Source organism: Fundulus heteroclitus, chromosome 24 (genome assembly GCF_011125445.2).
Source record: "Fundulus heteroclitus isolate FHET01 chromosome 24, MU-UCD_Fhet_4.1, whole genome shotgun sequence".
NCBI lineage: Eukaryota > Metazoa > Chordata > Actinopteri > Cyprinodontiformes > Fundulidae > Fundulus > Fundulus heteroclitus.
This window is the reverse complement of record NC_046384.1, coordinates 28,320,244-28,344,785: the sequence shown is the minus strand read 5'-3', so window position 1 is coordinate 28,344,785 and position 24,542 is coordinate 28,320,244. Positions and strand designations below refer to the sequence as shown.

At 38.8% G+C, this 24,542-nt stretch overlaps 1 protein-coding gene across 1 annotated transcript in view; it reads left to right on the top strand.

Moving 5' to 3' along the window:
• Positions 1-23,953, top strand: part of LOC118556071 (tensin-like) — a 60,088-nt gene extending 36,135 nt beyond the window's left edge. Inside the window, exons 14-30 of the mRNA XM_036127826.1 lie at positions 95-175; positions 469-632; positions 4,025-4,106; positions 11,546-11,611; positions 12,862-12,888; positions 13,095-13,176; positions 17,392-17,942; positions 18,029-18,115; positions 20,344-20,472; positions 20,560-20,655; positions 20,765-20,842; positions 20,973-21,044; positions 21,285-21,311; positions 23,108-23,276; positions 23,364-23,432; positions 23,528-23,557; positions 23,635-23,953. Coding sequence (XP_035983719.1) covers positions 95-175; positions 469-632; positions 4,025-4,106; positions 11,546-11,611; positions 12,862-12,888; positions 13,095-13,176; positions 17,392-17,942; positions 18,029-18,115; positions 20,344-20,472; positions 20,560-20,655; positions 20,765-20,842; positions 20,973-21,044; positions 21,285-21,311; positions 23,108-23,276; positions 23,364-23,432; positions 23,528-23,557; positions 23,635-23,764 — 1,940 coding nt within the window. The 3' untranslated portion in view covers positions 23,765-23,953. The remainder of the gene's footprint in view (positions 1-94; positions 176-468; positions 633-4,024; positions 4,107-11,545; positions 11,612-12,861; positions 12,889-13,094; positions 13,177-17,391; positions 17,943-18,028; positions 18,116-20,343; positions 20,473-20,559; positions 20,656-20,764; positions 20,843-20,972; positions 21,045-21,284; positions 21,312-23,107; positions 23,277-23,363; positions 23,433-23,527; positions 23,558-23,634) is intronic.
• Positions 23,954-24,542: the final 589 nt, after the last annotated feature.

Here is a 24,542-nt window from a genome sequence, read left to right as displayed (position 1 = left end):
TTATTGCCTCCTTCCCTGCACCTTTTTTTCACCCCCTCCTCCTTCTCCACCTACTGCTTCCCCTCCATCACCTGAATATCCTCCCCTGGAGCAGAATACAACGCTCGTATTCGGGGCATCAGTGAAAGCATGACATCCCAACAATCTGACCGCCATCGCTCCTATTCCTTCTCTGGTTTGTCCATTTTCCCTCACTTTTAATTTTCTCATTTAGTTAACCTTTTTTCCCTGCCTCCCATTAACTTTTTTTCTACATCCCAATCATATAGTTTTACTTTCTACACCCTGCAGTGTCTTCTTTTTACCCAGTAAGATTCTAAAAAGTAAATCACGCTTGGCTCCACCAGTTTTAGGTGTGAGTGTTTGTGCATATGTGTTTGCTTGTGGTATAGCTTGCTGTAAAATGTTCCACAGGCTTTAATGGAAAGCACATGCTGAGTTCTGCAGTAAACATTTCGGGGGTTTCAGGTGTTCGCTCTAGAGGAATGACCCCGGAGGTGACGCAGGAGACAGGCAGGCGCCGGACAACAAGCGAGGGGCACTACCAGAGTGGCCATGATAATGTTTCTGCTTCCCACTCGCCGGACTTCGCCAACAATCTGGCTCTGAACCCGGGAGGAAGGCCCAAAGAGGTAAAGTCAAACACCTAAATAGACCGGGTTGAATACTTAGTTCCCAGCAGGAACTGGTGCATGCTCTTTTAACGACACTGGATCAAATAAAATACAGCAGTACTTAGTACAAGAGAAGTTGACTATTTGTAAAATAAACTTTTGCTCTTCATGCACTGTGAGCAGTGATTTAAAAAAAAAAAAAAAATATCTCCACTCTAGTTCTTTCACACCAAACTCGCTCATACATCTTTATGGATCTTCCTTTCAACCTTGCTTTGGGGTCTGGAGCAGAAAGTCTTCTGAAGTACTTCCAATTTCTCTAGAGGTACTCTAAAAGTACTTTTGTCTTCACGTGTAGTACTTCCAGAATCTCCCAAATTATCTTCAGATACTTGCAACTGCCAAACTCAGAGCCATGCTTTGGATTTGGCATTATAGGTCACTTCAGAGAACATCGCTCCACTCCTTTAGAGACCTGTGCCGGTGTGCTTTACACGACTGCATCCAAAACTTTCAATTCAATTCAATTCAATTTTATTTATATAGCGCCAAATCATGAAACATGTCATCTCAAGACACTTTACAAAATCAAGTTCAATCATATTATACAGATTGGGTCAGATTATACAGATTGGTCAAAAATGTCCTATATAAGGAAACCAGTTGATTGCATCAAAGTTCCGACAAGCAGCATTCACTCCTGGGGAACCGTAGAGCCACAGGAAGAGTCATCTGCATTGTACATGGCTTTGCAGCAATCCCTCATACTGAGCAAGCACGAAGCGACAGTGGGAAGAAAAACTCCCCATTAACGGGAAGGAAAACCTCCGGCAGAACCGGAGTTCCTTGACTATGTAAACCAGTTCCATGAAGATCTATGTGCACTCTTTGGATGCAGATATAAAGGCCAGGTTTGGAGACCTGCTATTGACTGTGTAAACTATGCATTTGCGACCTCTGACTCTATTCTGACTTCATTTGGCCAATATTGTTTCCCCTGTTGCCAATCATTTTCATCTTGTTATGATACCACTACAGGCTAGTTCACACGGCAGGGCAAGGCAATCCAACATGTTGAATATCTCCGTTCTACCAAGTGGACCAGATCACTCTTAACACACCACACACGGCAGGAATATTTCTACAGATTATTTTAAGAGCCACCTTAATAGTCGGGGCCTGTCGTACGGGGGAGAGCAGGGCTAATTATCCTGCAGTGTGAACCAGTCTTAACAGTTGACTTTAGTAGCAAGGAAATCTTATGGAAACCCCTTTTTCCATGGAAGTGACCGTAACGCCTGGATTCAGCAATCTGAAGGGGCAACACAATACTTTTGGCAATACGAGCTGTGTCTTCTAAAATGTTTATTATTTAGAGCATTTCTGTAAGTTACATAAAAATTCTTCTGCATTATAGTCTGTATATTTCTCCAATTTTTATTCATGATTATTCAATATATTTCTTAATCATTTATTTATCCTTAATAAAGTTATGTTACTAGAGCTTTGATCTGTCAAGCTGCTGAAACTATTTAATTCCTGACTATGGGAGAAATAAAGTTTATGTTGTCTACATATTACTAATTGCATGTTTGTTAAATAAGTTTATGTGTTCATTTCCTTTACTGTTTAAGTAGCAAATGAGCACTCTCTGTTTCCACCATCTTCCCTGCTGAAGCTTGCAAAATGTCCTCCTCACTACTCCTAACATTTTAATTTTCATTTTAGGAGTTATCTTAAGGGCCTGGGTGCTTTGTGAATAACTTTTATATCACTGAGGTATACCAGTCAGGCAAATCTTAGAATTCTTAAAATTCTAAGATTTTTTTTTTCTTCTTTGTTTTCCATTTTCACGGCTTGACAACTTCAAGTTATATGTTGACAGTAGCTAGGTGACAGAAGTTAAGGGGCTGAAGTAAGGGACAGGAACAACTGATGAAGGCTAAACCATCCAATCTCACAGCCATTTCAGTTTAGTCTTTGCGGTCTTGGCAGCCTCTGAATTTGGACACAGCTAGCATGTACACTTCATAAAAGTCACTTTATTGAACTCGCTTCACTTACTGGTACTCCTCACTGAGCTATATAATACACTGGAGTGCTGATTTTGCCGAAAAACTGAAGTCACTGGCCGCCATCTTGCTACTCCCTACTCTCACAGAATCCCATAGGATTTGGTTGCAACAACAAGCAGTTTTCTGGCTGTGTGAAAACGTTTCACATGTAATTCTACAGTCAGTGGATGTCCTAACACTATCAACTACTGGGAAATTAGGTGCTAAAATATTTTACGTTATTCATATTAAATATATGTATATATAAGTATGTGTATATGTATATATGTATACATATGTATACACATATGTAAATATATGTTTTTGTATATTGTTATTTATATATTTATGAATGTTAAACATATATATTTAAATGAATAAAATGCAAAATATTTCAGCACATGACTTTCTCAGTAATTGATAGTTTTAGAACATAACATAAAAGTATATGGCATTTGACATTTTAAAAGTTTTAAGCTCCCCCTGAACATGAGAAAATCCTCGTTATTCGATGCTGTAGCGCACATATTCCCTAGTTACTGAGGAAAATAGGGAGTACCAATATGGCGGCTGGTGGCTTCAAAGTGAATCGTTCAAACAGACGGTGATTAGCACTCCAGTGTATTTTATAGCTCAGTGGTACCCCTTCATTCACTGCCACCTACAGGCCACCAGGTGTAAGTTAACAAAACAATTTGTCAAATACCCATTTTGGTATGCCCTTTGCTTACGGCTATGAACAACATTATTGTTTACTGTTAGTGGGAACTGAAAAGGGATTTTAAATGAGGGCTTTGACATGAGCATGTAGAGTACGAGCTAAAATTTTTGAGAAAAGGCCTGTTTATTTTCCAATAAACTGAACAATATAGGACAATATCTGGGATTTTTTTTTTTTACAAACAAATTAATAAATTATTTTTAATAGTCTTGAAGTTGATCGAAAAAAATTAAAAAATAATTTTTGCAACAACTCATGCATGAAAGACTTGAAAACAAACAAAAAAATAATTTAAAAAAAGTTAAAAACATAAATAAACCTTTGTCTACTGGCATATTTCTATAGGAAGAGCTCCTTTCCAGGTCAGTCCACAACTAGTTTTGCCTTCATCCTGCAATCACTGTGGTAAATGTGACTATTCAATATTAATAGTTTTGTTTTCTGCAAGAAATGGTTTGAATAAATAGAAAAAAAAATGAAAATCAATTTAGAGAAATGGCTGAATGGGTTAAACAAAAATAAGTCTGGATGTTCCTCCTTCCATTTTTTCTGATTACAGTAAATTTACTGATGTTTGATCAAAAAACTTTGGAGGTTTCCTAATTGAAGCTGACAAAACTTTTTTTTTTCTCCAGGGTCCTATGCACAGTTACCGGGAAGCATTTGAGGGTGATGAGTCTGGACGGAATTGCAACAGTCCTGCTTTTGAAGGTAGTGGTAAGAATTCCATTGTCACTCTTGAAATAAGGATTCTAAACTTAATTGTACTGGATTCCTCTTTATTTCATCTTTACAAGTTGAAAATGCATATATAAGCTAACATAGGAAAAAATACAGCTAGCGGTCATGTTACATAATAAACAACATCCATTAAAATCTTGTGTTGCAAGGAAGATCAGATCAACATTTAAACTAATTTTCTTTTCTGACATAAACTAAACTAAATTAAAATTTATTCAAACAGCAAAATCCAAATAATCAGAAAGTAAACTATAAACCATAAAGTTTAAATTAAACCTGCACCTTTGATTTTTAAACAATAGCAATAATTTTTTTGTCATTGCAGATTAAATCATACAAATCTATTTTCTGACAAAGACACACATGTCAAACAAATCTCATCTAGAAATAAATCAATAAATATTGACTTAAAAATCCAGCACTCTACTTATTTATTCATAGAATGAACTTCTGGTCAGTAGCAGATAAAATGCAGTTTATCCTCACAATCATTTACCTCCCACACATTATTATCTGAAGGATTAAACCCAACTCTTGAGCTACTTCCAAATCCAACTGAAGTACCTTCAGGTTCATCCGAATTACTTCCAGGTTCTCCTGAGATACTTTCAGGTTCTTCAGGAATATTTCCAGATTCACTTGAAGTAGCTTCAGATTCATCTGAAGTACTTTCAGATTCTATTGAGGCACTTCTGGATTCCCTAGAAGTACGTTGAGATTGCCCAGAAGTAGCTCCCGATACACCTGAATTACCCCGAGATTGTCCAAAGTTATGTCCAGAGTTTCCAGGCCCCTTTTCAGATCCAGCTGAATTATCTTCTGCTCCACCTGTAGTACCTCCAGATACTCCTGAGTTCTGCCCAGATTCATCTGAAGTACTTTCAGATTCTATTGAGGCACTTTTGGATTCCCTAGAAGTACTTTGAGATTGTCCAGAAGTAGCTCCAGATACACCTGAATTACCCCGAGATTGTCCAAAGTTATGTCCAGAGTTTCCAGAGCTCGTTTCAGATCCAGCTGAATTATCTGCTGCCCCACCTGTAGTACCTCCAGATACTCCAGAGTTCTGCCCAGATTCATCTGAAGTACTTTCAGAATCTATTGAGGCACTTTTGGATTCCCTAGAAGTACTTTGAGATTGTCCAGAAGTAGCTCCCGATACACCTGAATTACCCCCAGATTGTCCAAAGTTATGTCCAGAGTTTCCAGAGCTCGTTTCAGATCCAGCTGAATTATCTGCTGCTCCACCTGTAGTACCTCCAGATACTCCTGAGTTCTGCCCAGATTCATCTGAAGTAAATTCAGTGGCACCAAAGTAATTAATTATCGGTGTTCCAGATTGGGAACTGGTAGTACGTGGTAGTATGTTACTCATATTCAGTCTGTTCACCGTCAAAGCTGCACACTCCATATTGATTTTAGGACACTGTGGCTTTCCTCCTGAGCCCCAGATCTCATAATCCAGGGACTGGTTGTCCACCCACAGCCACCCATCCCTGGGGAAGAAATGCAGACCGATCCAGACACGTTCCGTGGTGGGAAATTTGCTTAATTCTCTCTGCATGAGCTGCACCTCTGCTTCGGATGCCACACTTGCCAACATATTATGGTGCTCCCTGCAGTAGTTCCAGGCGTCCTCCCAGCTCTTTTTCTCTCTCACAACAACCGGTTTGTAGCAGAAGAAGGGGGCTCTTTTTTGGAAAAAATCGTACATGTTGTCGGGAACAGAGCCACTGCTTGCTTCTGGCGTGTCTGTTGATTCATCCGGAGCTTTAAAGAACCCAGAGACTATTCCACCTCCCCAAAACATCACCTTGTTGCTCACCTCCGTCCCTGTCCAAGTTAGCACACCGTCCCTGCCGACAAGCTTCATCATTTTTACAATGTCCTGTTGGTTGCTGATAGGAGCCAGTCCAGCGTATTCCTGCAGACAGTACTGCTGAGCTTCAGACCAAGTCTTTGCTTCTTTAACATAAGCATACTTGGCAGATACTGCAAATAGACTCAGGAGAAGTAGGCTGCAGGTAAAGAGGTGCTGCATTGTTATACAAATGAACTAGCTCTGTGGAGCAGGGAGGATCCAAGGAGATTTGGAAATTATACCTGCTGCTGTGGTATCCTTATGTAGGGCTATTTGCATTGGGTGGAACTTTTATTCACTGAAGCATTCATCAGTTAGCTGGTGAAATGCTACTGCTAATGTGGACTTCCCACACAAACCAAAAGATCTTATAACTTGTGGATTGAGTAGAAAACAGTATCTATATCAGGGGTGTCAAACTCATTTTGGTTTAGGGGCCGCATTCAGCTTAATCTGATCTCAAGAGGGCCACACGAGTTAACTCATTGCAAAATTAAATAGAACTAATAAATGTGGACTTGTTCATTGTTATATTAAGTTAATTTCACTTTTACACAATATATTATGAATAACCTCAGCGTTTTTAAGAAAAGTATGTGCAATTTCAACAATACTTTTATTCAGTTAAACATTTACTTGTGCATTATGCATAAGAACTGATCACAGTGATTATACAATGTTGAAAAACATTCATTCACATTTTTTGAAACTTAAAAACAATGTCCTGCATGACAAAATACATCAAACAGATAAAAATTAAGAAATGATTTGAATTTTTCCACACCTGAAGCTTAATCTGCTAATTAAAACACAGCGCCCCTCGTGGACAATATAGGAACTGCATATTTTCAATTAAACAAAGTACATGTTTTTTTCAATAATTGTTTTATCATTCTCTTCCTTTTATCTTGTCCACTTGTGAAAGTCAAATCTGATGAGCTTTTTGTGGCCTCTTATTGCCACATTGCCAGACAGGACGCTGGGGATTTTTTTAATTTATTTTTTTATAATGATAATGTATTTAGCCACAGGGCTGGACTAAATTGTTCGGCGGGCCAGATTCGGCCCGCGGGCCGTATGTTTGACACCCCTGATCTATATGATTAAATCAGGTGCCAAGCAACAAAAAACTTGTCAACTGTTTTCTAAGGTCTTGCACTCTTCTTTTGCCTTCTTTAAAGTATTGAGATGTTTTAAAAAAAATCTTAAATAATTGAAATAATTTCAAATCAAAATAATTTAACCTTTTATTACAGAAGTTGAACCTCACATTGAAGAAAATTTTAAAATCTAACCATTAATTTGAGCACATTTAGAAGAAAAACAAATGCCACATTAAGAAATTATTTCTACTTGTAAAGATGTTTGTTTGCTTAGGTTTTTAGTTAAGTTTTATGTGATGGAACCAAATCAGTTTTTTTTGGTTTTGCTAGGGTGTATTCACACCAGGAAAGCTCTTAGGTCGGCTTGTTTGGTCCGGAACAACAGTGGACTTTATTATTTTCGTTTGGTGCAGTTTGCTTCCACATTGTACTTTTTGTAAGTGAACTGTAACTTGCAAACCATGCGTATGACAATCGTTGCTCCCATTTGGACAAATGACTATGGCATAGACCCAGAAATGGAGGAAAACTCTTCTGGAAATCCTGCGTGCAACACCTCTGTTTTGCATTTTTGTGCTGCTACTACAGCCAATAAATCATTGTGAGTGGGAAGAGCAGCTTATTCAACGCAGGTTTCTAGAAATTTTATTTAAAGGTATACTATGCAACCGGGGTTGATTTTCCAGCGAGGCTCCCCCCAGAGGGCGAAAGTAAAAGTGCACTGTCGTAAAGATGCTCAGCTGTTCTGGTTTCTCCGTCAAGCTAGGCGCGGTTGTTTTGAGCTTAGCAGACAGGCGAACGCAACGAAAAGTGGAAAAAACGTCAGTACAAACAATGACTAACACAGTGAAGGTATGAACATCAAGCTTCAGCCGCGGCCGTCGCCGCCTCGCCAGTTTTATTATTTTTTTTTTTTTTTTATGCCGCCTCGCCAAGCCGCTGCCTCGCCAAGCCGCCGCCGCGGTAACGCCAACATAAAAAAATAAATAAAAAATAATAATAATAATAATAAAACTCGATATGCTTGCATGTTTATTTGACGTTAACACGCGGTTCTTTGTTGTTGCTTTCGCGCGTGCATATACTGAATGGAAGGGCAAAAAACACATGGAGTTCTCGCCGTAAAACGAGACTTCTGTGTGTGCGGGCCGTGAGCTCTTGCAATAGCAAGTGCGGTATTTCCCACACAGACCCCCAGGGCGGCCGAGAAAACCTTTGTTCGACCTGAAATGACTCATTTATTCATCCAAAACGGTATGGAACACATTAATTAACTGAAAAATGTTGCATAGTATGCCTTTAAATTTTGTAATGGTGTTGTAGAATGTGTCCTGCAAGCCAAAGTCCCCCAGCAAGCTGGCATCAACGTTGCTAAGCAACAGGAATGATTTTAGTAGTAGTTCAGTCTGCTACAATGGCTTGTTAAGTGCAATGAAACATATGTTTTCCGTAGTTGGGTCGGATTGAGGCCATTTCGTATTCCCACCAGGTCAGAGTTCATTTGGAAGCGGATTGATACCCCCTCAAAAAGTGGCTCTCAATCTGGTTGTTTGGTCTGGACCGGTGTTCACTTGAGTGCATTCACACCTGCACAAAATGTCCAGACCAAGGGAGAAAACAAACTCCGGTCTGTTTAAAACAAAGCAAATGTGGCAGGTGTGACTACACCCTTAAGTACACTGGACAGACAGGCAAAAAGTACATGTTTTTAAAGAGATGTGCCACGACACAATTCCAAACACAAATTCTGTATTTGCTTGAACAAACATTTGCAGGTCTCCATCGCTAACATGTACAAAGAAAGCTGGTGTTTGCAAATCTGATTTTATCGTCACATTGTGGCTCATTCATCATATTGGCATCTGTTTTACATGGAGAACAAATATGCAGAACAGGAGGCGATGTTTAAAGGAGTTTTAATTTCATTTTAAGAAACCCCACAGCAATATAATCTCTAATCAATTTGACATTTTTACTGTTAAAACAGTTTTTATGGACTGCCCTCCTGTATTTCTCTGTACTTATCTAAAAATAAGTACAGTCTTACATGTTGTGGACACGTAAATGGCATCCTAATCTGCACTCCATCGTCGGCCAGAAACTTAACATCGTGAAGTTATGCCATCTTCATGGTTACAATCTTGCATTGCAGACACATGCTCCACAAATATTTACTTTGCTTAAGTGTCAGTCTGTGTTTTCTGTCAAACACTTATCCAGCTGTCTTCTTCTTATTCAAATGTCAACAAGGGATTTTGCATGAATCCAAAAACAATGACACCAAAGGGTTCTGTAGACACATATGCTTAAACGCTTGTAAAGCTTTTCATGATGTCCAATAATGATTCATAAACATCAAAAGAAACACAGCATCTATAACTGAAATACATTAACAAAGAAAATTTCAGAAAATAAAACAATGATATGTACTGTTAGGGCCAGAAATATTTGGACAGTGACACAATCTTCATGATTTGGGCTCTGCATGCCACCACATTGGATTTGAAATGAAACAACTACAATGCAATTTAAGTGCCGACTTTAACATTTATTTCAAGGTGTTGACCAAAAATATATGATTAACTATGTAAGAATTGTAGCTGTTTTTATACAAACTCTTCTCATTTCAGGGGCTCAAAAGTAATTGGACAAATAAACATAACCCTAAGTAAAATGTTACTTTTCAGTATTTTGTTGAAAATCCTTTGCAGGCAATGACTGCCTGAAGTCTGGAACCATAGACATCACCAAACGCTGGGTGTCCTCCTGCTTTGCCAGGCCTTTACTGCAGCTGTATTCAGTTGGTGCTTGTTTGTGGGTCTTTCTGCCTCAAGTTTTCTCTTGAGCAAATAAAATGTATGCTCGATTGGGTTGAGATCTGGTGATTAACTTGGCCTTTGCAGAATATTCCACTTCTTTGCTTTAAAAACTCTTAGGTTGCTTTTGCAGTATGTTTTGGATCATTGTCCATCTGTACTGTGAAGCGCTGTCCAATTAACTTTTCTGCATTTGGCTGAATCTGAGACAAAAGTATATCCCTATACACTTCAGACTTCATCCGGTTGCTTCTGTCTTTTGTCACATCATCAATAAACACAAGTGATCCAGTGCCATTGGAAGCCATGCCATCACACTGCTTCCACCATGTTTTTTCAGTGTGCTTTGGGTCATGAGCTGGTCCAGTTCTTCTCCAAACTTTCTTCTTCCCATCATTCTGGTACAGGTTGATCTTAGTCTCATCTGTCCAAAGAATGCTGTTCCAGAACTGGGCTGGCTTCTTCAGGTGTTGTTTGGCTAAGTCAATTCTGGCCTTTCTATTTTTGAGGCTGATTAATGGTTTACACCTTGTGGTGAATCCTTTGTATTTACTCTCATAAGGTCTTCTTTTTATGGTATACTGATACACCTACTTCCTGGTTTGTCTTCACCATGGAAGGATTCTGTGATCGTCCACCACTGTTGTCTTCCGTGGACAGGCCTCTTTCAGTTCCTAAGTTCACCAGTGCACTCTTTTTTTTCTTTCTTAGAATGCACCAAACTGTTGATTTCGCCACTCACAACATTTTTGCTATCTCTCTGATGGATTCTTCTTTTCTTCAGCCTCTGGATGGACTGTTTCACCTCCACGGAGAGCTCCTTTGACCACATGTTGTGTGTTCACAGCAACAGCTTCCAAATGCAAACGCCACACCTGGAATCAACTCCAGACCCTTTAACAGCTTAATTGATGACAGGTTAACGAGGGAGGAGACCATGTCCTTGTTATTTATTTTATAGTCTTCATCCAATTACTTTTGGAACCTTGAAAAAGAGGCAGCTAAGTATTAAAGAGCTGTAATTCCTAAACCCATGCTCCATTTTGAATGTGAATACTCTCAGTTTACAGCTGAAAGTCTACACTTTAAGCCCATATTGATTATATAATTGTATCCTGAATTTGTTTTCATAAACAGCTAAAATAACAAAACCTGTGTCACTGTCCAAATATTTCTGGGACTAACTGTAAATGTGAATTAGAGATGTTATAAATACTGAATTAACTGAATAGTTAAGATGGAATTACTCAAGCAGTACAATCAAATGATTCTAGCAGAGGTAAGCCCAAATCATGATATTACATACACTGATTTAATATAAATTTCAGATCCTGATTAAAATTCCTTTTTGGGCATGAAATGGAAGGGTTAGTAGCTTATATGTTTTGCTTAAAAAAACGCCTTTTCTAAATTTGCAGTAAAAGCTCAGTGTAAATCATTGTAATAACCAACAACACCTGCTGGTATCAACAGCATCTGAGGCATTTTCTCCTTTTTTGTGCGACCAACTTTATTTTAATGCAATTTTGTTGCAAGTTTTGTTTTTATGTTCCATTTATATTTTGCCATTTTTGGACAGAAGACAAGCATCTTGTGCAACAACAGTAATTTTAATCTGTTTTTTCATTGTTTTAGCTCGATCTACTCCAGGTTTGACAAAGACACCTCTGTCTGCTCTGGGACTAAAACCTCATCAACAAGGTCAGTGCCTGCCATCAAGTGCCTGCCCTATATATTTTCCTATTTTGTAACTGATCCTACACACCTAAATATTTATGATCACCACACAAATGTTACTGTCAGACAAATATAAACTAAGTACAGTATATACAAAATAGCATCGGATTTCATTTATTTAGAAAAAAAAACCCCGTTATTTGAAGCTCATAAATAATCACCCCCATTATTGACTTCAGCTGAGCTGAATTTCATTACCACTAGTCTTGTGGAACCAGACTACCTCTTCAACTGAAACTATCTAACAGCATGAAGTAGAGTAGATCTTAAAAAATCAAAAGTACGCCCTGATGTAAAAAGGAAATCAAGAAAGGGTTACAAATCCAGTTCTAAGGCTTTGGGATTCCATAAACCACACTGGGAGCCGTTTTTATAAGGTAAGTCTCCTTATATCTGACGGAAAACTAACATTATTTCAGATAAAGTATACATTCAAGCAGAGTAGTGGTAGTGTGATGGTCCTGGGTTACTTTGCTGCTTCCAGACCTGGACGAATTCCAGTAATTTATGGAACCAAGAATTCTGCTCTCTACCAGAAAATCCAAAATTAAAATGTCCGGCCATCAGTTTGTGAACTTAAGCTCTGTCGCCCTTGGATTGTGCTACTGGCACACCAGCGAGGCTACAGCCGCATAGCTCCGCATCCATGTAATAAAATTCATTAGTAGTTATCAGAGACGGTTGATGGTAGCTGTTGATGCCAGAGGTGACATGACTAGTAATCAGGTTTTGGAACGTTTTTACACAGGGTCAGGCGGGTTTGGATGGCTTGTTTCCCTTAAAAAAATGAAACCATCATTTGAACGCTGCATTTTGTACTCACTCAGTTTATGCTGTATTTGTCTGATATTAATAGTTGTGAAGGAGCTGAAACATTGAGTAGTGACAGAATAGAAACAAAATGAAACCAGGGGGCAAATAGTTTTTCACTGCACTCCGTGTGATAAAAACGTGATCAAGTGGTAAATATGCAAACATATTTGTTGTCAAGCTGTGTATTTCACATCTAAAACCAACCTGCCGTTGGTTTTAACTGGACAATCAGTTAAAATCCTAAAAACTTTACCTTATGGTATCAAAAAGTAGCTTTATTATGGTTGAGCGCTCCCCCTAGTGCCCAATGCTTTCGTTACTTCTGAAACGCTTCTTCAGTCCTGCTTTGAGCTCCTGACTTCTCCTTTTTTTCCTCGCTTTCTGACGCTCATTGCTGCCAGACTCTGATTGTAAAAATGAACAGCAAGGTAGGGACACTTCTCCTATGAAATAGCTTCACTATCTTCAGACCTTTTGTTTTCAACCAACTTTGTATTTACTGCAAGTAAAATACAATGTTCTCTTTTCTCTTTTAGTTGCCCTTTTCCTGATTTCTTTATTTTTACTCTGAATACGTTTCTATTTTTATTTTTTATTCTTTTCCTTATATGATTGTTTGCCTTATATTTCTCAGATAATCGCAGCATTGGGGACTCGAGGCCACAGCCGTTCAGTGCTCCTCTGTCCTCCAGCAGTCCAGTCCACACCACTGATGGGTGAGTTTTTCTATTCTTCTCCTCCACAGCACACCACTTGGAAAGCAAACATACTTCAGGTAGGTTAGTGTTCCCTGACTAACTTCTACACAGTGTTTTACAGTATGACCCAGGTTTTTAGCTTCATATATTTTCGTCTTAAATGTGAACAGCTTCCCTGTTCCCGCTGAAGAAAGATCCCCATCCCCACAGTATGATGTTGCCACCATCATGTTTCATAGTAGTGTTGTGTTAGGGTGATGTGCAATGTCACCAGACTTTGATTTGGATGTTCACCAAATAGTTAATTTTTTTGGCTTATTTGACCACATGTTTGCTGTGTTCAATTCAATTCAATTCAATTTTATTTATATAGCACCAATTCTTGAAACATGTCATCTCAAGGCACTTTCCAAAGTCAAATTCAATCAGATTATACAGATTGGTCGAAACAATTTCCTATCTAAGGAATAGATTGCATCAAGTCTTGACAAGCAGCATCCAATCCTCCTGAAGAAGAGTAGAGCCACAGGGAGAGTCGTCTGCATTGTACATGGCTTTGCAGCAATCCCTCTCACTGAGCAAGCATGAAGTGACAGTGGGAAGAAAAACTCCCCTTTAACGGGAAGGAAAAACCTCCGGCAGAACCAGGCTCAGTATGAACGGTCATCTGCCTCGACTGACTGGGGGTTACAGAAGACAGAACAGAGACACAAAAAGAGAGACAAAAAAGCACAGAAGCAAATAATAATAAGAAATATGATCCTTCTTGTTGATTTTCATCAGAACTGTTGCTGCAGCATTTTGGATCAGCTGTAGACTTCAAACTGCATTTTGTGGACTTCTTGATAGTAAAGAACTACAATAGTCCAGCCTTGAAGTAACAAATGCATGGACTAGTTTTTCAGCATCACCCCTGGACAGAATGTTTCTAATTTTGACAATATTCCGGCGGTGAAAAGAGGAAACTCTAGAAACGTGTTTAATATGGGATTTAAATGACATGTCTTGGTCAAAAATAGCACCAAGACTTCACTTTATTACCAGAGGCCAATTTAATGCCATCCAGATTAAGTGATTGATTAATAGGTTTATTTTTTTAGGCTTGTGACAAACAGTGAGTAGAACTACTTATGGATTATTTCAAAAAACGTATCTTGCCACTCTCCCCTTATAGTCAAATTTGTGGAGTGTTTGATTTAAGTTGGGATTTCAAGTGAGCTGCGGCTCTCTGCAGCTACTCCACAGTTCCAACTGGTTTCTTGGCTGCTTTTCTGAAAAATGTTCACTTTCCCACCGTTTCAGTTTAGGTGGACAGTTATGGATTGGTAAATTTGTACTCGCCATCCTCTTTTCATTTACAGATGATGGGGTGAACACAGTTCCGTGAGCCATTCAAAGCTTGGAATATTCTTTTTTTACACTCCTTTACAGCGTTGTCCCTGGCTTAACTGAGGTGTTCCTTCATCTTTATAATGCATATTTGTTCTCTACTGTTCTCTAACAAACCTCTAAGACTTTACAGAACAGCTAAAATGATACTGAGATTAATTTATACTCAGATCTATTGATACGGTGTCACCTATACAGCTGTATTTGGGTGTGTAAGATTCATAACTTACTGCCTGTCTTTTTATTTTGGTATTTTATAAAAAAAAACAAGTGCTGCTTATGTTGTTGAAAAGAAAAGCTAAATTAAGTGAACTACTTTAATGCAAAAATAGCACACAAACACAATAGATAAAAAAATTAAATACGATACAAGATTGTGACAGTAGGCATAACTGAACACATTAGTAACTAAGCTCATTGTTCAGTGTCATGTATTTATATTATTTTGTTTATGCATTTATTGCCCTACAGGGTTTTTAAGGTAAATTAAAATATAAGCTTCTGTACAATCTATAATTACAGTATTTCGGATTCAGACTTTTACTGTAAAAACAACAAGCAGATGTTAGCCAAACTCTGGGCTTTAGATGGTAGCAAAGAGCTTCCAATATTAAAGTGCGTGGTTATAAAAAAAATAATCTTGTAAGGATTTGCATGGCAAAGCAAAAACCTTAGGGACTTCAAAATGACCAGTATAGTGCAGAAAACACACAAAAAGGGAAAAAAATCAGACTGAGTCCAAAAATTGTAGAGCTCTGTTTCTTTTTTTTTATAGATATTTGCCAAAAAAATGTGAAAAGGCAGACCTTACATTAAACAGCAGAGGAGCAGGGATTCCACTTTCTCCAACAGTGCAGGACAAACAAAAAAACAGACTCACCCATATTGGAACAACCCAGCTCTTAAAGCACCAGCCTGTACCAACTAAAAATTAACTGGGGTGAAAACCTTTACAACATTTACAATTTATATTCAGTGAACAAACTTAATTAAAACCTCTAGAGGAAAAACAAAAAAAAAAACAATTTACATTCAACTTCAACAAATCAAAACAATACTCCAAATCCTAGACCAAAACCAAAACATCTCCCCTCCATCTCAATCAAAATGGATTTTCCCTCATGAGGCTGATTGACAACACCAGGTCCTTATTAGTACTGCTCATGGGCGCGCTTCCATGGCAACACCTGACCAGGGGTCCGTTCTTCGTACGTCACTAACTCAGTTAGCAGGATTTCATTGTTGACGATTTGGCATGATCTTGGATCGTTTGGTTCTTCGAAAGACTTCCTGCACTTGTTGTCATAGCAACAAGTGCGCCAGCTTGAGCCTGCTCCAGAGCAGGCTTATTTCATGTAAACAAGATTAGATCACGGCTGTATAAGCGGAGGAGATAGGGAAGTCTGTCGTATCCATGTCCATTTTTACGACTGCAACCTGTTGCGGAAGGTGCAAGAATAATTTGCAGAGTTTTTCGAATTAATCGCGTATTGCGCAATAGACAGGATCCTTTAGAGCAGCGCGACAGTGTAGAGATTTTTCTTGGTGGCTGTTATAAACAGACAAACACATCATTTAACAGTGGCTTTTAAAGAGGAAAAAGTGGTGTTGGAGCCATAAATCTAAAATTTTAAGTTATTTGTATGGTGGTTTGCTTTTTATTTTTATCCTATTCAGTAAGAAGATTTGTTCGGGCCATTTTATTGTGAAGTTTAGTTTACTTTGAAAGGCTTGCTTCCTGTCGAGCCGTATATTGTATTAGAAAAAACTATGGATGGATTATCTAGCCACGGAGCAATAAAGTTTTACCGTGTAAACTGTGGATGACTTGAAAAAGGAAGATTTTCATTTTTTATGGATAAAGATTGTTTTTTTTTTTTTTGTTAAAATTCCCAGTTTGCACGTGTCCTTTACTTCCCGTATCTAAGGAATGACACTGAAATTTGGATCTCTTGACATAACAAGTGCCTTTTTAAAATAAAGTATAATAATTAAAGGCTACCATTTTGTAGAATATTCTTGTATTTCACTTTTACTTGTCCCCATGTTCTAGTGGGTCCCGTGGAGGCTCTGACATAAAAGAACAAAGTAAATATGAGATTATTAAAATGCAAAAATTAATACTGTAGAAAGTGATAGAAACATCTACCATGGACAGTATTTACACATTAATTTGTCTGCTGCTTTTTGCCAGCCCTCTCTCCTGGCTTTAACAGATTTTTAGGTGTTTTAATTAATGACTCAAATTCGGCATATCTTCCATTAAAAGCTTTTGTTCTGCTGGGAAAAAAACTGTGGGCGTTCTTTGGCCATGCTGAACAGCCAATAGCAGCGTTGCTGATCAATGTTTCTACTATCGATACATTTCCCCTTTTAAACAAACGCATGAACGCGCAGTTGTCTCAGATAACTCAATCCAGCCATACTAATCGTAAACAACAGGTGTGTTCGAAGAACCCAATTAGCCGGATCATGATTAGCCGGATGAAATCATCTTGGATGTGTCATTTGATCTTGGATGTTTTAAGCAACGTACGAAGAACGGACCCCTGGTGACCTCAAAGAAAAAAAGAGTGGTGAGAACAAAACAAGTTCATAAAGTTACATTAAATACAAATAAACTTAAACCTTTCCCCAAATACTCAATTACTTTAAAAAACAGCAAATGCCTGTTTACATTATCTGTTAGTGAGGGGGTAAATCCCTCACAAATCTATAAACTAAAAAACTTTCAAGGGGTGTGAATACTTTTGCAGGGCACTGTATGAAGTAGAATTTTTCTGCTGAGGGGTGTTTTTACAATTTTGAATCTTGAGAATTTTTTTTTTTTTTTTTTGTGTTCAGAAGGAGGACTGGTTCTTCAGATGGTGACCCCCACAGTCCCGCCTCCCCATACACCCATAGACCTGCCTCGCCTGAAGGCTCCCAGGTCAACATCATGGGTGTCCACACAGTTCCCGGCAGCCCAAACACCCTCCACCGCACAGTGGCCACCAACACCCCCCCCAGCCCAGCCCTTCAAAGACGCCTAGGTCAGGCCAGCCCCTCCCTGGCCAGACACCAGCCACCAGCCGGAGTCCCATCCAGTCCTCTGATTGGCCGAAACCCTAAAACCGCAACAGCAGGCGTCCCCCCAAGTCCACTAATGGGGCGTCGCGCGCCGTCAAGTGGTCACAGCACACCTGATGAGCTGGGCGCCGCCTCTCGGCAGGGGAGCACCCAGCCGCCTCCCACCCCCGCCTTCCCTGTCTCCCCACAACTTCCGGAGAAGAGACACATGTCCAGTGGAGATGCAGAGAGGACAGACAACAGGAACCTGACGGCAGCCAGCGGTGGCAGCGCGCCAAACCTTTCTGGCGCACATACTCTCCCAGACGTCTCCAAGTCCATCTATGGTGAGACTCAGAGGATGGGTTGTGTTAGTTCACAGCTGGCTTATGTAGGCCGTAATCATCCTTCTTGTCAATTTTCTTTTCAACAGATGGTTATCCAGACATAAGGATGAATGTTAAGTTTGTCCAGGACACTTCTAGGTTCTGGTACAAGCCTGACATCTCTAGAGAACAAGGTAAGGGCTCTCCTTACAGTTAAAACCAAATATTTACAAGCACTGTATAAAAAAACAATATTACCTTTTGTCTTCTGCTGTCGTTTAATCACACTAAACTTTTTCTGTTTTTTTGGTCGTTAAGATTACAAAAATTATTTTGGGTTGCTAAATGCCAGAATAATGACAACATTTTACTTCATTTAAATTCAGAAACAGGTCCAATAGGTAACATTTGGAGGCTGATCAACATTAATAGTAGTGCTGTTTCGTAACTTGCCGCACCTGCACATTGAATTTGTGATTGGCTAAGAATGAAACGAAGGTATTTCTTTAGAATCTGAAATGCTAAAGAAAGGTATCATCATGAATTTTTGAACTCTAATCTAAACATCACACAGATGCAAGCCTAAAATACAAAAAAACAGCAGCATGTACGAAAAGCCAAAACTACCACAAATTAAGAAAAATTTAAAAGTGCCAAAATTGCTATAAATACATGGAAAATTTGAAGAAAACTTGAAAGCCATACTTTAAAATAATTAATTTCTTTAAAATAAAGACATAAATGATCACTAAATTGTTTTTTCTTTAAATCTTTGTGATTACTTATCACTGGGCTTTCCACAAATGGACTGTCCAAAATTTCATCTAGACAATTTCATCTAGAAATTGTTCTTTACAAAAATACAAAAAACATTATAGTATGATGAAAACTGGGCTGAGCGGAGGGGGGGGGGGCATCAATGTTGAAAGAAGGCAGTATAATACAGGAGGGTATTCTAGCCCCCAAGGACCGCAAGTGACACCCTTGGGCCTGTTTAAAAAATTACCATCACCCCCTGTGAGCTGCATCTAAAATTGTATTTTATTCTGTTGCTTTTCCATTTTAATCACACTTGCATTTATACAGATTTAATAATGACAAAAGCATGAAAAATTAAAACATTTTATGTAACGTTTAGGTGAGCTCTGACTCTTCTGGTTTCCAAGGTCAGCACTGGTAGCCCTTTGTATGGCACAGTACCAATGAAGTAGCTCTATGTTTCAAAAAGGTCGGTGACCCCTGGAATACAGTATCAATAATATCTTAAAAAAAGGTAGAAAAAAAGGCAATTTTTCTCTATTAGTTAATAGATGGGGGCCCATCTATGATGGGCCCCCATCATAGATGGCAATTGGCCAAGGGTCAATCTGAGTTAAACGTGGCATTATTTTAAAGCAACACCTTAACCAGGCTGCTTTCTTGTATGACATCATTAGAAGATCAAAAGAAATCCCCAGAGTTATTAAGAAGAGAACTATAGATCTCTGTAAGTCTCCTTTTTCCTTGGGCACAATTACCAGATGCCTGAAGATGATCCATTCATTTGATAAAAAAAACAATTATATGCAAATATAAACAGCATATATCGTGTTTATGTTTTTCATTTTTGACATAAACATGACTCGGAGGGATCTGATCGTGGACTGCAAATAAGAAGCGGATAGTGATGAGCCCCAACAGCAAGCAGAGTGGTTAGATGGTGAAGCGGAGGCTTACTTATTGATAGGTTGAATAGTGGAGTCCTGGAGAACCGACGGCAGGCTGCGGGTTGCAGCTGTCAGGTTGTTGACGTAGTGTGGTGATGGCTCGGTGGTAGTGAATAACAGTAGCCTTAATCAAACTGCTAAACTGGTTACAAAGTGGCTAAAGGACTGAGTAAAAGTTTTTTTGAGCGGCCATCGTAAAGCTAGTATCTCAGTCCCATAAACAATATATGGACAACGCTGAAAAGGTGTGTGACATAGCGGCCTACAAACTTGACCCAGTTAAATCCGTTCTCTCCAAAGGAATGGGCCATAATATCAGCAAACAGTTGTGAGAAGCTTTAGGAAAGACCCCCAACACATTTGACGCAATCCATACTGTTGAGAGGGCAATTCTACCAAATACTGACAAAATGTTTGAAAACTTCTGAATTTGAGGAAAGTTAAAATTAGCTCTATAAATTATGTGTCTCATTCTTGCATAGGAAAAAATATAACAATAATAATCATAGTTGTCCTAAAACAGGAACAGTTTATTTTGATGAACAGTTTACTTTAATTACAGAACTATTTATTTTAATGTCAGATAGTGAATAAATGGGTTACTGCATTTTCTATTGTGTATGTGAATATCTGGTCTAGTGGTACACATTTAAAGATTTCAATTGTCTTTGCACTGTTCATTCAGTCTTTTTCTTTCTCCTATTTCTTCCTCTCAGCCATCAGTCTTTTAAAGGACAGGGAGCCAGGAGCATTCATCATCCGGGACAGTCACTCTTTCCGTGGAGCCTACGGTCTGGCCATGAAGGTGGCATGCCCCCCACCGACTGTCCAGCAAAACAAAAAAGGTAAACTCTGTTACATATTCAACACTTTTATCAAGTTTGAGGCCGGTTGTATTCACATGATGTTATTTTAATATGTCTTTTTGGTAGTTGGCGACATGACCAATGAGCTGGTGAGGCACTTCTTGATTGAGACCAGCCCCAAAGGTGTCCGTCTGAAAGGTTGTCCCAATGAGCCCTATTTTGGTGGGTGTCTAACTTTTTTTCTGCCAGTGGTATGAGCTCTCAAATCTGGTGTCCAATTGGTCCAGTTTGATTTAGAAAAAAACAACAGCAAAACGTTTTGCATTTGCAGGATGTCTCTCTGCTCTGGTGTATCAACACGCAATGACTCCTCTGGCTCTGCCCTGTAAGCTGATGATTCCCACCAAAGGTCAGTACTACTCTCACTTTGTATGTTTCTCATGAGTTTTAAGAGACTGAATAACATATATTTGGCTTCGTTTTATGATTTATCTAGAAATTATTTTCAGACAATAACCATTTCATCCCCCTACTTAAAGATCCAAATGAAGAGGCGCTGGAACTCGCAACACCTACTGACCCAGTTGTTGAGCTTCTCAAACAAGGAGCAGGTAAGAATTTATGGACTCTAAGAGCAGAAATTTCAGTTCAATCATCTTTATAAGGCAATTTGGCTTTTTGATGTGTTATCTGTACGATTATTTTTATGCTTATGCCCAAAAGTCCATACCACTGCAAATCCAGTCTTTTCCCTTTGTTACTTGCCAATGTAATTGTTAAACTAATGTGAGAAAAGAAGTAAACATGTATTATATATCATTTTCTTAAACATTGTTACCCTTATTTTACAGTTCAGAAGGTTCCCGAGGAAGCCTATGGTAAATACTATTTTTGCACTGGATTTGGGGTTATGAAAAGGGAGTTGGTTTAAAGCTTAGGACTACAAATTAATTCTATTGCATGAACAAGACATGCATGCATGTGATGATAAAATAATATTTACGTGTAAAGCTTTACATTTCTCTCCCAAGTGCCTTAATAGAAGGAAGCTAGACTTGTTTCTTGAAGATGATTTTGCTCTCATAGTTCTGATTATGGGTAAGGCCCAATTTATACCTCCCAGTCCGCTAAGGGGTCTGCTCAACAGCAAAAACCTGTGTGACAGAACTGGCTCTTCTACTTAGGGCCATTTTTTCATTCCATATTTGTACAATGTTGGGGTTTTTTTCTCCTGAAATCTTGAATACATTAATATAAGCCCAGTTGGGGTATCCATATGTCTTGGTGTGTTGGAGTCCTTTGTTCCAGTGGAGAGCTTATTGGCTTGATGCTGTAGAGTTCCTATAACTGATAGTTTATTTTCTAGTGGGTGGTTTGTTTAGAAAGTAGATTTGGTTTGTGTGTGTAGGTTTCTTCAGTGTTGAGGCTCAAAAATTGTAGGTTGTTTACTCTGGTGTCCTCCCTTGTAAACTTGAGTTTGTTGTCAATGTCTACTAAGTGGATGTGTTATGTTAAGGATTCCATTTCTTTGGCATGGATCTTGACCCAAATGTCATCAACATATCTAAACCATGGGCTAGGTTTTTTGTTCCTTCTTAAGGCTCCCGCATACTCATGCGTACTCTCTGTGTCAGCTCTCTACCTATTGCCTACATTTCTTATGAGAAATTCCTACATTTTCCATGCTCTCTGTCAGTGGGACGAAGTGGGGGAATGGATATTAGCATTAGCATTAGTACTCGCGACCGCGTGTTTGGAGCAGCTCAGTGAATCAAGCACAGTGTCACATACTAAACAGTTTGATGTGACGACTTCTTCCTGCCGAGCAGTTTATTGTGTGACTTCGAGCACGTGGTCATAAAAATTTAGTTCCGTGTGTATCTGTCTGCACAGAGTCCACCTCAAGTATGGACTCTGCACGGATGTCCGCAGACTCCTCACTGCAAAAACGGAACTAAAAATAAGTAAAATGTTCTTGAAATTAGTGTATTAGTTCTTTATTTGAGCAGGTAAATAAGATGATTTGCCAGTGGAATAAGATTTTTGCACTTAAAATAGGAACAATTCATCTCCATCATCTTATTACAAGTGAAGTATATCTAATTATCTTATTTTAAGGGTAAAAATACTAATTCCATTGGCAGCTAATCTTATTTACCTGCTCAAATCAAGGACAAATACACTCATTTTAAGAACATTTTACTTATTTTTAGATCCGTTTTTGCAGTGCTGACTGCGCAAGTATGTGGGAGCCTTTAGGTGTTCAGTCTTCTAACCAAAAACCTTGAGATGTGTTACCAAAACAACTAATTATTACGGATTTTAAAAGGGACGTTGACTTCATTTACGGACAGGATGGAGAATTGTGTCAGTGAGTGAGTTGGCTCGGAGGCCTGATATTTCTAACCCAGGACCAGAACAGAAGAAACCCTTTGAATCAGAGGTGAAGGATCTTCAAGAAACAAGGAGTCCAACTTCTTCTATTAAACCATTCTGGGTTGTCATGTTCTAGATGACTGAGAAACTGCATAAAAGTACTCGCATTTGATTGATGAATATGCATGAATGGCTCATACAGAATATTCTACACTAAATGCTCTTCCATTCAACCTCCCGTCAGCTGACACTATCCTTCCTTCACCTTGCACTTACCTGCTCCCATGTTTATTTACAGCTTGTAATGTTCTCTTCATCAACTCTGTGGACATGGAGTCACTTACAGGGCCTCAGGCCATTGCCAAGGCCATTAGTCAGACGCTGACAACCAACCCTCTCCCTGCCGCCACCACTGTCCACTTTAAGGTGTCTATGCAGGGTATCACGCTCACCGACAGCCAGAGGAAGTGAGGAAACTATGGTGGCATATAACACATTGCAAGATTCTACCATAAATCTTTAATAATTGGTCACTTTTTAATCTTTTGCTGCAGAATTTTCTTCCGGCGATATTATCCCCTTAACACAGTGACCTACTGTGATTTAGACCCCCAGGATAGAAAGTAAGATTTATATTTGACAAAAATTAGCAGCATATATGCTGATGATCACATGATTCTACTAAAATACAAAATTCCTGTTTTTTTTTTTTTCATAGGTGGGTAAAAGAAGGAGGTGGATCAGTAAAGTAAGCATACATTTTTATGGTTGAGTTGTTATCATGCTAATATATGATACATGCTGACATTTTTTTTTATGTTCCAGGATTTTTGGGTTTGTTGCAAGAAAACAAGGAAGCACAACAGACAATGTCAGCCATCTGTTTGCTGAGTTGGAACCAGATCAGCCTGCCTCCGCCATCGTCAGCTTTGTCTCCAACATGATGAAGCGGTGAAACCCTGAAACTTCACACGGCAGTGACCGGGTCGCAATCATCCGTCACATCGTTGGTGTCGTTTTTAAAAGGACTCAACGTTGTCCTTCTTTCGGTTTGCTTTTCTGTTTCTCGCTTTCTCTCTTTTTTTTTCCTCTCTGCCTTGATGGTTTGTCTTTCTTGAGTCATATCTACCTGAAGGCTTTGGAATTGATGCAAAGTGGAGCTAGGGGACGTGTGGTATGGAGCATTTGCATGTGACAGAAGCAGATTTTGCAAAGTTGAGTCAGGGGAACATGCAAGGACTTGTAGGTTTTTTTTCTTCTTAGTTTTTTTTTTGTTTTTTGTTGATTTTGATTGATTTACCAAAGGCAATTGCAATACAAGTGCAAGAAGGATGTAGCTAGTAAGCCATTAATATTTTCTCTTTTTAAAAGATGAAGCAAAACAAAAGAAAAACAAAACAAGGAAAACAAGATAAAAGAAATATGGTTTTCTCTTGAACTTTGATTCTTCAAGAAACAAGGGGGAGGAAATGGAATCTCTGAAGACCTTATGCATGTTACCTTGATCTTTAAGCTTGGTTCTTCTACTTTCCACAAAAGTAATTGTGAACTACTTAGAGGTAATTTTAATGGGTCTGCTGTGTGTTGGAAAGGGCTCTGCAGTGAAACAACAACTGATCTAAACTGTGCATAGCAGACCTCATCTAAAAAAAACAAGTGTGTCAGTTCAAACCATGCTTGCATGCTTTCAGCATTCAATCCTTTAAAAAAAATGAATTCCTGGAGAAATTCCA